This window comes from Magnolia sinica, chromosome 2, assembly GCF_029962835.1.
Source record: "Magnolia sinica isolate HGM2019 chromosome 2, MsV1, whole genome shotgun sequence".
NCBI lineage: Eukaryota > Viridiplantae > Streptophyta > Magnoliopsida > Magnoliales > Magnoliaceae > Magnolia > Magnolia sinica.
The window spans coordinates 124,071,830-124,088,008 of record NC_080574.1 but is presented as its reverse complement, the minus strand read 5'-3'; the positions used below and the strand labels follow the sequence as shown (position 1 = coordinate 124,088,008).

General features: G+C 39.9%; 1 protein-coding gene across 2 annotated transcripts in view; it reads left to right on the top strand.

The window, feature by feature from the left end:
* LOC131237546 (nicotinate phosphoribosyltransferase 2-like) overlaps nt 1–16,179 on the top strand; it is a 60,213-nt gene that overhangs the window by 30,817 nt on the left and 13,217 nt on the right. For both annotated transcript variants that reach the window (XM_058235363.1, XM_058235365.1), the window contains exons 10-13: nt 6,410–6,468; nt 11,284–11,458; nt 11,925–12,059; nt 12,135–12,233. In XM_058235363.1, the coding sequence (XP_058091346.1) occupies nt 6,410–6,468; nt 11,284–11,458; nt 11,925–12,059; nt 12,135–12,233 (468 nt within the window). The remainder of the gene's footprint in view (nt 1–6,409; nt 6,469–11,283; nt 11,459–11,924; nt 12,060–12,134; nt 12,234–16,179) is intronic.

The following is a 16,179-nucleotide window of genomic DNA, read 5'->3' as shown; positions in this document are numbered from 1 at the left end:
AAAGCTTGTCTCCAAAGGCTGTTTTCTTATGTGATGTTGGAAAGGGTAGCTATTGAGGGTGGACCAAACAAAATTTAGGAATCAATACTTATGTGATGTTGGAAACCAAACATACTTTGAATAAGTAGAAACTAAGATAAGCTACTTGAGGTATAAGTAGCTTATGTAAAGTAACTTACAATCTAAATGAACCCTAAATGGCTATGACATCCATTTGCAGTCATCCAACTGTGGCTCTGGTCATGAATCATGAGTATGCCTATGGATGTGGATCTAGGTATGGCTATTGATAGATGTGTGCTAGACACATATGGTATGGAGGTGTCCGACCATAGCCATTGCCACTGGAGTGACTGAGATAGTTATGGTGGTACTCAATATCCACTGATGGACTGATGGGCATGCTGGTGCATATTGTTGAGGATGACTACCATTCATATGTTAATAGTTATTTCTCAATAAATAAATAAATAAAAAGATATGTTAGAGAGTAACATGATCTGATTTTGTAATCTCATGAGCAGTGTAGAATATTGCAGTTATGTAGAGCAATAATAGTATAACTGCCTTAATATTGTAGGGATGACAACTTTAAGTTACCTTGTAACTAACTCCATGTGGAAATGTGATGCGGACATCAGTGGTGCACCCTTTAGAGTGTACCAGAGGAGGCGTCACCGACAGAGTACCGAAGCGGAGGAGTTGATGTGGATGGACGCTGGGTTCATAGGACCCACTTTCTGACGCGCTACAAGTGCAGGAGCGGCATGACCACACCCTGACCATAAACTCATGGGTCGAATTTCACACCCTACTACACGGGTGTTTTAGTTTTAGACATTTTTTGCCCGCCTTCTTTTCTTTTGATTACAAAGGACCCATACTTTCTTTATCTCGAACCCTTCATTCTTCATCCTTTTCATTCCTCTCTGGATATCTCCCTTCTAGTTTGAACGGAAAAGAGGGATGGTTAGTCAGTAGAATTAGATCCAAATTTAATCGTGGACTGACTTGATAGATCTGGGATATCCTCATATTCCTAAATCCTCCATTTTTACTGTTTACGTGATTTTATACTAAAGGACATGATCCTGATGGAATGACATCATCTTTGTGTTGAGATTTACCTAATCCCTTTGATTGGAAACAGTTAGTTGATTGGTATATTTATTTGAACATTCTTTAACTTGATTATACATGCATCTAGGATTAGGTCATCACATGTCCTTGCATCAGTTTTGGTATCAGAGCCTAGATTTTAGCATAGGTTAGTTTATCGACAATCCCTCTTTTTTATGAAAATTTTCTAAGGGAACCCCCTTGCCCGAAAAATAAAATAAAAAAATCGTAGAGCTTTCGGGCGCTCCGCCCCAAGCAAGGGCGCGCCGCCCCCTGCTCGACCTGCGTATTGACTCTGCGAAGGGGACATATTTTGTTAAGTTTAGTTAGCCTTTTTTCTTAGGTTTTGTTAAGTCCTCAAATAGATCTACATCATATAGGGTAGTTGTATTGCATTGGTATCATCATTTTTACCCCTTCTCGCACATAGATCTAAGACCATTCATTTGTCATTCCAGGTGTATGCCCACGCACACTGGTCATAGATTCGGTCTCCATTACACCATGAACTCTGATCAATTTGTCAAGGCTATGGAGGGCCTAACTAAGAGAATGGATTGACAGTTTAGAACCTTGAGGGATGATACCGTGTAGCAGTTTGCGCATCAGGAAGGGAGGTTCACGCGTCTAGAGGAGAGTTGTGCGTCTAGAGGCTAGTATTCCAACCGCCACTGTAGGTGGAGCCCAGGCAACCCCTGACACCGGGGTTGTCGATTAGTCCCAAGTTATGGGCCCTGATCCGCCTAGGGATGGTTTAGGCGCAGGCCAGGCTCGTGGGCTTGGCAACCGGCACAATAGGGTATATCCATTACCTCCCACACACAATTGCGATCCTATTCTTCCCGCCCAATGAGAGGGCCATAATGCGGTGCGTCATCAGCACCCCCAGAGATATCATGAGCACGAGGACCCTGTTGCTAGGGTCATGAAGGGCATTAAGGTTGACGCTCCTAATTTTGATGGGAGATTGGACCCCAAAGTTTTTTTCCGACTAGTTAGCAGACAAGGACCACTTCTTTATGTGTCACGGTCTGCTAGACCCACGACGATTTGGGTTCGCCAAGATGAAATTGGTTGGCCAGGCAAAACTATATTGGGGAAATGTGGAGCGCCACTGTGAGCGATCTAGAGAGGGTCCAATTCTCTTTTGGATTGAGATGAAAGAGTTGTTACGAGAGAAGTATGTTCCCTTTCTTACAGGTAGAGGTTGTTGGATCAATGACACATTTTGTGCTTAGGATCCATGACGGTGACGGAATACATTGCCAAGTTTGATGAACATATGATGAGGTGCGATGTGGATGAGGACCCTACTGTAGTTCTCTCCTGTTTCCGTATGGGCCTCAAGCCTGAGCTTCAACGGGAGCTCACGCTTCACATGGTTACCAGTCTAGAACATGCTTACCAAGTGGTGTAGGCACTGGAGCACTATGTGCACTAGGCTCATGATACCATGGCAGTGCTACCGCTGTGGTGGCATGGGTCACATCGCTGCCGAGTGCTCAAATAAGGGTGGGCACATTGCCTTTGTTTCCGAACAACCCATAGAAGAAGAAGTGTTAGATAAAGTTGATGGTAACCAGGATGATGAGGAGATCATTATACTGTCCCTTGAACCAGCTAGTGATGCCAATGATGATACTGTGGCTGTCTCACTTGCAGTTGTGAGGTGCGCCTTGACCCTGATGAAGGAAAGCGAAGATTGGTGCAAAACCACCATTTTCCACACTTACACCAAGTCCGGAGAAAAAAGCTGCAAAGTGATCATAGATAGTGGGAGCTGTGAGAATGTAGTTTCCTCAGTTATTTTGAGTCGTCTGGAGTTGAAACCAGTCCCTCACCCCAACCCATACAGAGTTTCTTCGGTGGATGCGACATCCCTCCTCGTGACCCAACGATGCCTTGTTCCGATTGAGTTTGGACCATACAAGGACAAGCTGTAGTGTGATGTGGTCACGATAGATGTTGGTCATATTATCTTGGGAAGGCCATGGCTCTATGACAAAGATGTCACAATATTCGGGCGTACGAATAATTGTATTTAAGCATGAAGGAAATAAGCTTGTCTTGAGCCCGCTCCCTCCCAAATCGTCAATAGGAGCGAAAGATGTTGTGTCCCCATGCGATCCTAAGAGTCAAAGGGCGCCTCAGTCGAAGTCTCTCCACATCCTAGATGCTAAGGTGTTTGAGAGAGAGACTAAGGCGGGGACTATGGCGTACGGCCTACTGGCTAGGGAGAGTACACCTGAGGTTGGTATGGGGATACCTTAGGAGACTCGTTCGGTCCTAGAGGAGTTTCGGGATGTCTTCCCTGAGGATCCTCCAGACGAGCTTCCACCGATGCAAAACATTCAACATGTGATAGATCTCATCCCAAGGGTAACCCTACCAAACCTCCCTCACTACAGAATGAACCCCACCGAGCATGCCGAGTTGAAGAGGCAAGTTGATGAATTGCTTAAAAAGGGATTCATTCGTGAGAGTGAGCCCGTGCACCGTGGCTGCGCTTCTTACGCCCAAGAAAGATGGCACGTGATGTATGTGTGTTGATAGTAGAGCCATAAACAAGATCATTGTCAAGTATCGGTTTCCCATCCTGAGGCTTGATGATGTGCTTGACATGATGGCCACATCTACTATCTTTTAAAAAATTAACCTCAAGAGTGGTTATCACCAAATTCATGTTCGTCCAAGAGATGAATGTAAAGCTGCCTTCAAGACGAAGTACAAGCTTTACGAGTGACTGGTTATGCCTTTTGGGTTAACCAATGACTTAAGTACGTTTATGAGGGTGATGACTGAGGTGTTGCTACCCTTTATGGGCAAGTTTTTAGTTGTGTACTTCGATGATATCCTTATCTATAATACGTTCCCTACCCAACACATCGAGCACTTGAGGCAAGTCTATAGCACCTTGCGCGCAAAAAAACTCTATGCGAACCTCAAGAAGTGTTCCTTCTTGATCTCCTGAGTTATCTTCCTATGATTCGTTGTATCGTCAGAGGGTATGTCTGTAGACCCTAAGAAAGTCAAGGCCATTGTCAATTGGCCTGAGCCGCGTACCATACACGACGTGCGAAGCTTTCACGGCCTAGCTATGTTCTATCGGCGGTTCATTCGTGGATTTAGCTCGATCATGGCTCCCATCACAGATTGCATATGAAAAGGGGAGTTTCAATGAACTAAAGCCGTGGCACGGGCTTTCTCAGAAATTAAGAAGATGACGACGGAAGCGCCAGTCATGCGTCTACCTAACTTTACCAAAGCCTTTGAGGTGGCATGTGATGCGTCAGGAATTGCCATAGGCGGAGTGTTAAGCCAAGAGGGACATCCTTTGGCCTTTTTCAGTGAGAAGCTGAACGAGGCTAAACAACGCTACTCCACTTATGACTAGGAGTTTTATGCGGTTGTGCAATCATTGCGCCATTGGCGGCATTATTTATTACCGCAAGAATTCATCCTATTCTCTGATCATGAGGCCCTGAAATATTTGAGCTCTCAAAAGAAGTTGAGCCGTAGGCATGCCAAGTGGGCACAATTTCTTCAAGAGTACACGTCTGTGCTTTAGCACAAGGCCGGAAAAGAGAATGAGGGTTGCTGATGCGCTTAGCCATCGTATCATGATGTTGTGGTCCATGAGTATTGAAGCTACAGAGGCTTTGAACAACTCAAGGGTGAGTACTCAAATTGTCCTGATTTTGGGATTATTTATGTGTCATTGTCTAGTGATCCGCCCTAAAGGAGTGTGGAGTTTGCCCTTACAGATGGATATCTTTTTAGAGGGGACAAGCTCTGTATCCCACACCCATCCCTCCGCGATTTCCTAGTTTGGGAGTTGCATGCTGTAGGGATGGAGGAGGCATCGCTGACAGAGTAGCGGAGTGGAGGAGTTGATATGGATGGACGTTGGGTCCATCGGACCCACTTTTTGACGTGCTACGAGTGTAGGAGTGGCATGACCGCACCTCGACTACGAACTTATGGGTCAGATTTCACACCCTACCACACGGGTGTTTTAGTATTAGACATTTTTTGTTCTTTTTTTTCTTGTTTCAGGGGCTTTATTACACTTTCTTTATTTTTTCGTCTTTATATTATTTTTCTTTTTTTCAGGGGCTTTAGTGTACATTTACTTTTTCCATGGTTATATATACATTGTGAGGAACCCTATTTTAATTATTATTGAATGAATAGAAATTCGTGTCTTTTCTTTATCTTTTATCAAGAAATTAAGGTTTCAGGATTGGCCCTTGGGTATTGAGGATTCCATCCCAATTTCAGGTTTTATTCTTTTTAAATATTCGAGGTGCATAAAAAGGTAAGAATTACCCGCCTTCCTTTCTTTTAATTGCAAAGGACCCGTATGTTCTTCATCTCGAACCTTTCATTCTTCATCCTTTTCGTTCCTCTCTGGATATCCCCCTTCTAGTTTGAACGAAAAAGAGTGATGGTTAGTTAGTAGAATCAAATCCAAATTTGATCGTAGACTGACTTATGCTAAATCCGGGATATCGTCATATCCCTAGATTCTCCCTTTTTACTGTTCACATGATTTTATACTAAGGGGCATGATCCTGACGAAATGACCTCATCTTTGTATTGAGATTTACCTAATCCCTTTGATTGGAAACGGTTAGTTGATTGGTGTATTTATTTGAACATTCTTTAGCCTGATTATACATGCATATAGGATTAAGTCATCGCATGTCCCTGCATCAAAATGAGGCAAAGGTATGTTTTTTTTTTTTTGGTGATATATTACCCTACTATATGACATTCGAATGATACAAATTCATTAGGGATATAATTGCATCGCTTGTAGGCTGTAGCTGGCACCATAATGGAGAATAGTTGTCTCCTAAACAATGGAAAATAATTATGCACATCTATTTATTTTCAGTTCTACATATGTAATCATGTGTCTATTAACATCTCCTGAAGTTTTCCTACGTTTCCTCAGATTGCGATACATTACATGATACATCCAGTATTGCTTGATGTGTCCCACAATATTTTTGTTGCCCAAAGGTGTGTTTCATCATGCAATACTAATGAACATAGTTGCTAACCATGAAGAGAAAGCTGACCGCTTATCCAGTAAATATGTTTTTACACTAGTCATGTTCATTGATCATTAGAGCTGAATGTTATGTATCTCAAGTTAAAATTTAAATCCTTCAGGTAGATGCCTTTGTGATGACCTGCCATTCATTTGATCTAGAGGCTAATCTTTTGGCATGTTAATGAGGTGAGATTGTTAGCAACCTAGTATTGACATCTTTTTTAACAGGTTATGAGGAGTGGAATACCTAATTTTTGTGCAGTTGCTTTAGCCCTCCGTGACTTGGGGTATGTTTGAAAGTTTTTGACTTTGAATAGAAATTTTCCTTGGTTAGATAATTCATTTGAGATGTATGGGCATGGTATTATATTGATTTCTATAAATTTCCTTATCAGTTTTTATTTTCCTTTTTTTTTTCCCTGAGAAATGCTTTTTATTTGAGTAATATGTATTCTAGTGAAGTGCCCTTGGAAACTCTAAAAAATGTTGAGTAACTAAAAATCTAGAACTTCCAGTCATATTGAGAACTGTAACAAGGGTACAATAGCATGACGGAAGCACGTGCCAGCTGGTTGTGCATGCCCAAGTAGAGGAATGATATCATATGAACAGCTGATCAGAAATCTTTTGCCAGACAATTATTAGAGTTCCTATTTTGTTTCTTGTGATTGAAAAAATAAGATTCATAAAGATGATCCCAGACTGTTAGGACAAATATTATGATGACTAGGGGGTACGGCATGTGCAACACTCATTTAGAGAGTAGGGAAGAGGAAAAAGGAGAGTGTAGTTACAGGCAGTGTTTGCAATATCGATACTATCGGCTGATATTATCGGTATCACACTCTTGCGATACGAAACCATCCGAAAGATATTTAGGGGAAAAAAAATCAAGAAATATCTGTTATCGATCAATATATCGCTAAATATCGGCCGATATTCCTACATATCGCATGATATCACTAAAAATCATGCGATATTATAACTTCTATCGCGGTTTTTTTGTCGATAGCTACTGTAGCAACCTACCATAGTAAAAATTCGACAAAATCAGAGAAAAAAGGAGTAAAATTTTTTCAAGAGGGGGGATTTGGTGCTTGAAAAGGGGTTGGATCTAATTGGAAGCTTCACTTGGTGGGCCATTCAAATCAGAGTTCACGTCATTTGAATCTCCTTCTCGAAAATGGAATCCCAAGCTTTCCGCATTCAAATGCCAATTTTCTTTGCGGGATTTGTGAAAATTACCCTCTCCCTGCTCGGCTGCTACTTTCCCAAAAATAAAATGGGCTTCGAGCATTTGACCCTTCGCAATATAGATGGATGGATGCAGATGCGTCCGGCACCGTTGGGATGATAGGTGCGGTCCACCTTGATGTTTGTGAGATATCCATTCCATCCATCCATTTTGCAAGATCATTTTAGAACATGCGATAGAAAATGAAGGGGATCGAAAACTCACGTGGGCCACACTAGAGGAAACAGTGGGGATTCAGTCACCACCGTTGAAATATTTTGAAGGCCACAAAAGTTTTGTATCAGGCGTAAATGCTTTATGTTTTCACTTATCCCTATGGGAATGACCTTGTAAATGGGTTGGATGCTATATAAACATCAAGGTGGAGCCTACGAAGATTTCAATGATAGAAAACTCTTTCCCTAGTTTTCCCTCTCATATGGCCCACTTGATTTTTGGATCCACCTCGTTTTTTAATGCATGTCTTAAAATGATATCGGAAAACGAATGGACAGAGTGGATTACTCAAAAAATCAAGGTGGACCCCACCAACCACATCGCACATGAACTTTGTGCTACACGCATTCCGCGTGCCTTTTTTAAGGAAGCCAATTGGCTGGTGTAGCGTGTACCACATGAGCTTTGGTACAAAGTAATCTCCGTGGGGCCATCTTGAATGTATGTGGCTTATCCATGCCGTCCATCCATTTTTCTAGCTCATTTGAGGGGTTGAACCCAAATTGAAGCATATCCAAAGCTCAAGTGTACCATACCACAAGAAAGAGTGGGAATAATGATTTCCACTGTTGAAACCTTCCTAGGACCCATAGTGATGTTTATTTGTCATCCAACCTGTTCATAAGATTGAAAATACATGGATGAAGGGAAAAAACAAGTATCAGCTTGATCCAAAACTTCCGTGCACCCCAAGAAATTTTCAATGGTAGAGGTTCAATTAATACTGCTTCCTATTGTGTGGTCCACTTAAACTTTGGATGTGCTTCATTTAAGGGATAAAGAACTACAATTATTTATTAAAATGGATGGAGGGAGTGGATAAAATACATAAATCACAGTGGGTCCCACAGTTTACTCAATACGCTTAGTACCGAGTAAGCGTACTAAGACCGAATTACTCGGTGCGCAATACAGCAATCCACTTTCGTTCCACAGGGCACCTCTATTTACACCACCTAGCTTTGTAGGTCTCATCATGAGGTATGAGTTATATCCAAACCGTCCCACTTCATGAGCTCATGGTAAGGCTTGAGTCGAAAAATAAGACATCCAAAAATCAAGTGGACCACACTGTAAAAAGCAGTGGGGGATTGAACGTCTACCATTGAAACCCTTTTAGGGGTCATGGAAAATTTGGATCAATATGATACTTGTTTTTCCTCTTCATCCAGGTCTGTGTAACCTTATGAACAGATTGGATGGAAAATAAATGTTTTGGTGGGCCTTATGAATGTTTTAGCGATAAGAATCACTGCGATTTGTGGTGTGGTACACTTGAGCTTTTGATATGAATCATTTTTCGGATCAACATCTAAAATGGTCTCGCCAAATGGATGAACGGTGTGGATATACTAAAAACTTCATTATGGGCCCATTTAACTTTGATCTCCTTTGAACTGTGGTACAACTCAAGCTCGAGGAGCGTCGACGCTCTTCTTGCCAAGAAAGGTTCTGTCCTACCCCCGCTCGCACCATACTCCGTCCGGCAGGCATCTGTGGGGTCCACCATGATGTAAGGGGTTTATCCACGCCGTTCATATCTTTTCTCAAATAATTTTTCTAGACGATCCAAAAAATGAAGCAGCTCCAGAGATCTAGTGGACCACACCAAAGGAAGCAGCAGTGATAACGACACCCACCATTAAAACCTTTCCAGGGGCCACTGTGATGTTTTTCTTACCATCCAACCCATTCTTAAGGTCATGTAGACCTAGATGAAGTGAAAACACAAATATCAGCTTGATCCGAAACTTTTGTAGCTCTCAATAAATTTTTAATGGTGGTCGTTCAATCACCACTTTGTGGCCCACTTAAGCCTTGGTTATGCCTCATTTTTGGTTTCATACCCTAAAATGATCTATAAATAGGGATGGACGACGTGGATAGGACCTTTACATCACGGTGGCCCCCCACAGAGCTCTACCTGGTCAGATTATAGTCTAGGCAGGGTAGTCTACTCCCCCGTTTTCACACGACACATACCCACTCAATTTTTACTTCTTCTTTTGCTTTTCAATGAATTGGTTGTATTTTTATACACGTCTTTGATACAATTATAAATGTCATGCATTCAATTTAAATATAGTTGCATTAGTTCAGTTAAACATCGCATAGCTTAGGACTCTATACAGAGGAAATTTATTATGTGCATCTTTTTTTTGAGATGTTATGATTTAAAAGTGTGTATTGAGGGCTTTTTTAACAATCCCTGAAGTTTCATTAAAAAATTCAACCATTTTCCCAATGTTTCCCAAAAAGTGTGATAAATTATGCGATACAAACGATATATCCCCTGCAATAACCGATACGTATCTGTATCCCAAGAATGCGACACATAGCGCGATACCTATATTTCGAACACTGGTTACAGGCAGGTGTCTGCTACATGCAAAGAGAAAGAGAAGGGTACTGAAGAATAGTTTCAATGGTGGGCTACGCATCCTCACTTTTCCCTATGCTGTAACCCACTTTAGTTTTAGATCTACCTTCTTTTTGAACTAGTGTCCGTTTACTAGCCAACACAATAAATGTACAGAGAGGATGTTAAAAAGTCATCATGGTGGGCCCCACAAAACTTTTGTTGCATGGGCTTCCTATTAAGACATCATCTATGTGAGCTACACACAGAGGATGAAAGTTTGAGCAGGTTACTCTCATTAAAGGATTAAAATGACAAAAATGCCCTCGGTTGAAGCACTTGATGCATACCGTTTCCTTTTAAAGTCTAAATTTTATGCCCTCCCTTTAATTGCAGGGGTAACATTGGCCAAACCCTATGCACGTTATACATAGTGGAGATGATTGAGTAATTAACTATTATTTTGTTCCTTGATGCTATACATATTAAAATATCACAATATATTTATGATTTGTCTAATTTTACTTCACAATGATTATTGTTCCATCTACGGAAAATGTGCAAGTTCTAGCCAAATACAAGGAGCAACAACCATAAAGAACATCCTTGAAAAATTAAAAATTATTCTTGGAATAGTTTGGACTTTGGTGGATGCCTCTCAAAAGTCACAATTGGCACAAAGTCACTCAACCATGTGGTTACCAATATACCATACACTCATTCCGTTATAAGATTCCATTGGTATCAACAAAAGGCAATTTCTTTATACTTCTATGGGGCACCACGCTTGATGCTCGTGCACTCATAAATTGTACCTGTGGCCAACATTAACTCAAATTAAACCAACTAAATTTTGGACCTGTTGTGCCCAGGTCGCAATCCCAAAGTCAGATTGGTTATATTGAGACATCTATTTTACATGCCGCACCTTGGATTTCTTATGATTCCAACAAGCACTTTGGTCAAATTACGCTAACCATCCAATTTGTGACTCATCAGAACAGATGGTTATAACAAAATGAGAAACATTGAGGGGGCCAAAATCATTGGATTTGTGTGTGTGCATGCATTTGTGTGTGTGCATGCGGGTGCGGGCGCGTGTAGGCGTGTGTGTGCATGCATGAGCGCGTGCGGGTGGGGGGCGTGTGTGAGTGGGTGTGTGCGCGTGCGCACATGCAGCCTGAAAAATTATTCACTTATCTGATCCTTTAATTGTTACATGATTGCCTTTAACTTTTACCTGATGGTGAGCAAAAATCGTTTACTATACAGGTATAAAGCAGCTGGCATTAGGTTGGATTCTGGTGACCTAGCTTACTTATCTATTGAGGCTCGCAAGTTCTTTTACACAATTGAAAAGGAATTTGGTGTTACTGGCTTTGGGAAAATGACAATTACTGCTAGTAATGACCTGAATGAAGAAACTTTGGATGCTTTGAACAAGCAGGTATTCATCTAAACATCAAAGATTCCATTGTAAATATTTGAAACGTTCAACTGTATTTTCTGTTGCCCAATTAGTTGGGATAAGGCTTTAAAAAGGTGATGATGAACTGTATGTTATGTCGCAAACTTCTTTCAATTTGATCTGGTAACTCTGAGCTATCTCAATATTAATGGGGGAAATTGAAGCTAAAAAACACACAAGAAAATATATAAAGAAATGAAACAGGATGAAGTTCATAACTGCAGGAATTGCAGCGTTTACTCCAGTGAAGAAAGATTAGCAGGGACATTTGTTCAGTTAATTTTGAAGAAGACATTGTTTCCTCCTACTGTATACATTATTAGTTAGTTGCTTATGTTTGCATTGCTTACTATGTCAAAAATTCTCCAATGCTGAAAATAGAGCCCATGTTTTCAGTTTTTCTTGGCCCACATGATTACATTGGGTGATTGTATTCTATTTGCAGGGACATGAGGTAGATGCATTTGGAATCGGAACCTATCTTGTTACATGCTATGCTCAAGCAGCTCTTGGTTGTGTTTTCAAATTGGTGGAGATAAATGGTCAGCCCCGCATGAAGCTTTCTGAAGATGTTTCTAAGGTTAGAAAATGGTCTCATGCGATCTTATTATTAGCATTCTTTGTTCTTCTACTGGTTGATTGTTTTATTGTCTAGGTCTCCATACCATGTAAAAAACGGTGTTACAGATTGTATGGGAGAGAAGGTTACCCGTTGGTAGACATAATGAGTGGGGAAAATGAGCCACCTCCGAAGGTATATCATCATCTTGTCATGTTACAACAAAGCTATTTTTGTATGTTTCAATGTGATAATCTTTGCTTAGACTACCCCCGCACCCTTGTTCAGCAAACCAAATCTTTGAACTGATTAACCATAAAATGCCTTGGATTATCGTTATAACAACTCTTCTTTTGGTGATAGGCAAAATAGGATTTTATAAATCTGACTGCAAATAGCTGGGATGGGGCTGTGATGGTGATGATGAGAAAATTAGAAATATAATAAGAGCCCAATGTGGGACAAGGCTATGACATAACTGATAATTCTTACCTTCCATTGCCAGTGACTAGGAATCACCATGATCAATGGAAATAGGATTCCAGCCCATTTCTGAATGTGACCCTACCACTAATGGATGCTAGGAGATCTTAGGGCCTGTTTGAGTAGGGTGACGTCTAAATGTGTATATGGAAAACCCCCTTGTAAACCAGTCAACGTGGAAAACAATGGAAATGGAAAAGGGGCACATGTCAATGTCCATTGTTTGTTTTTTCAGGTTTAGTTTCATGGAAATGAACTCATGGTCAGTGCTTACCATATCGGTATCATGTTACGTATCGCACCCTTGGGATGTAGATACATATTGGTTATGGCTCGTGATATATCGTTTGTATTGGGCAATGTATCGCACTTTTTGGCAAACATGGGGAAACATTGGGAAATTGGACGAATTTTTCAAGGAAACTTCAGGGTTTGTTAAAAAGGACCTTAGTACACACTTTTAAATCATAACATCATATAAAAAAGTGCACAAATAAGTTTCCTTTGTATAGTGTCCTAAGCTGTGTTGTCTGACTGAATGAGAACCGGCCCCATATCCAAAAAAATCTTGAATCGGCTTTGAAATCTTGGTTTTTCTCCAAAAAAATTGCAAATGATAGACTGAAATCCACCTACTATCTATTTAGAAGAGAGAAGATTGAAGGAAATGTGAAAAAAAGGGGGTTAGAAAGGGTTTTTGGAGGAAGTCCCTATGGTTGTTGTTTGCTGTTGATGATGTTTGTCGATATTGACAGATATTGTCGACACGAAGGATTTTTTCAAAGGAAAGATTGTCGATATCTCCCGATACATTACGATACATTGGTCGATACTCGGGATTTGACACATTCCATGCCAATTTCATAGCACCCATGTGCGATATCGATAATATTGGCCGATATTATCAATACTATAATCATTGCCCATGATCAATGATCGACAGTGTGAGATGTCCCACATTATCATGGAAATGCCCATAGATTAGCTTTTTGAAAGGAAAACAAAAGGCTACTTTCCTAAGGAAAGGTGTAATCACAACGGTCAATTTCTACAACTTTTTACAATATAAACAACGAAAATCACCATGTCCACAGGCAAGAAATCAAGTTATGAAGGAATCCTTGTTCCCAAATAGCCCCTAAAGGGAAATCTCCTACACATCAATGGCAACATTATATTTTCTCATATGGCAATTTAAAACTGGAAGTAAATGATAAAAGATAATAGAATAGTGGAAATGATAGGATGCATCTATGTCATGTGTATTAACAAATTGCAGACAATATTAGATGGAGATGATGTCAATGCATGTTCCTACGCAGATAGTAAGGAAAGAAAATAAAAGAAAGGTAATGGCTTCATTGTTTTGCTCAACATCTCTTCTTGCATTAAAGCACTGCAATGCACATCATTAGTTTTTTTTTTTTTTTTTTTCAAAATTCTCGCTGAAAAACATCTATTCCTTGCCAGTGTTTTAAATAGCGTGTAGCGTAGTGTAGCGTTTGGCCCTCTATAGCGTGTAGTGTATAGCGTAAGCTATATGATACTTGGTATTTTTTAAATTAAAATAATAGAAAAATATGATAAATTTTACATAATACATAATTCCTATGAGTTTTTTTACTGCGACTCTGGATCGTCAACCACATATTTCCTTACAAAATCTCTCTATCTCTTTGCGTTCAAACATGTTTAAGTGTGACCTCTTATTATTATTATTATTATTGAAACATCACAAATTCACAATATGGACCACAATTTGGATGGTTTGGATTGATCTAAGTGCTCTATCCACGATATAGATAACAATTTAGATGGTTCAGATTGATCTAATGTAATGCCACATGTGATGGGGATGAGTCACCACCGTTTTAAAATAGGTGTTGAATGTTATGACAACTCCAAGTGCAGGGCTGCGATGTAGTAATAACTCGGTGGGACCGAGGTCGTACCCACAGGGACTTGCTATTGTGCGATTTCTAGAATCCGTTAAAATTAGAACTAGAATCTAAACTAACTACTAAATTCTAGTTTAAAGAGTAATTGTGGAAGAAACTATTAGAAATAGAATACTAGAGTGCCAAGGATCCAGTTATAACTTCCTTAATGTTATTTTACTTGATTCAATCAGATCACACAATTGGAATCGAAGTCCTATCCTATCTAGCCGGATAATGGAGCAGTTAAATCATTATTCATGTATTTCAAAACAGATTTGAACTTTCATTGAATTTGTTCTCTCATAAAGCATCAACATATTGATCGTAGGGAATTTAAAGCATCTATCATACCCGGAGTCAATGATAGATCAATGGATTTTACAGGCCAAATGATTGCAAAACATATAAGAGAATATCAATAGTCTTCCTAAGCATCCAAAGTGCCCAGAGTTGACAATGGATCAAAGTAAACTAAAAATACTTCTTCGTTCAAACCAAAAATCAATGAATTGTTCAACATATAAACCAAATAACTTGAATCAAAGTAAAATAAACATTAAGAAGAACTACAAGCTTCACCTCTTAGGTCTAGCTAATCTAGCTAAGATATTAGCCAATCATAGACATGATTAAATTAAAACTCAAAAAGAAAAACATCAAAACTAACTAGAATTGAAGGATTGAAGAGGATGGAGGATTCCTTGCTTGCTCTACTCCTTCTACCTTAATTCGTGTTTTGAAACTCCTAAAACATCCCTTTATATAAGCTTGATTCGCACCGACTTCAAAACCGACTTGATTTTACGCATGTATCGCAGCTTCGATGGCATCAAGCTCCCATTGAAGAGTCCAGGTGAAATTAGGAAATTGTCTAGCAACGAACTTTCGAATTTGCATATTTTCTCGATGTCATCGAACCTCCTTCGATGGGATCAAACTTGGCTTCAATGGCATCAAACATGTCCTCAATCGAATCGAAGAATGCACAAATATGTCCAACAACAAAATCGGATTTTCTGGATTTTTGCGATGGGATTGAAGTGGCTTCAAAGGCATTGACACTTACTTCGGTGGCATCGAAGGTGTCATCGAATGTTCGATTGCTATACTTTCAATTTTCTGCACTTTGATTCTTCGATTTTATTGCTTCTTTGCTTGGTTTCCTTGGATCTTGGACTCTTGAATTCTTCAATATTGACCTCCATAGATCCAATCCTTCACTTAGTAATTCTTTGAGCATTAAATCCATGCTTTAAGCATCATTTTCTAATTAGCTATCAAAATCACCTCGTAAGAGAAAACATGTGTAATTTTATCAATTAAGCACATCCATGGTCATAAAACCAATGCATATCAAAGGGAAAATATATAATATTTCACTCTCAACATTGAACTAGCATAAAGAAAAACTTTTTTTAAAAAAAGTAGAAGAGATTTTAGGTAGCATACGCTACCTACTCTATGCTACATGCTTTGTAGCTTATGCTACGTGCCCCGTAGCTTATGCTACCAGGGAGCTATGCTACCTGCATACTCTACATAGCGTTTTAGCTACGCTATGCTACGAGCACTACCGAAAAGACTGGTCCTTGCATGGGAGTGTAGGTTCTCATTTTATTTGTTGTTGTATAAGTTTTTGTTTTTCCTTTTTCTTTTTGTCGTTTTGCCTGCCCTTCATTTTCTTTCTGTAAAGTTCTTGCCTGCCCTTCACCTTCTCA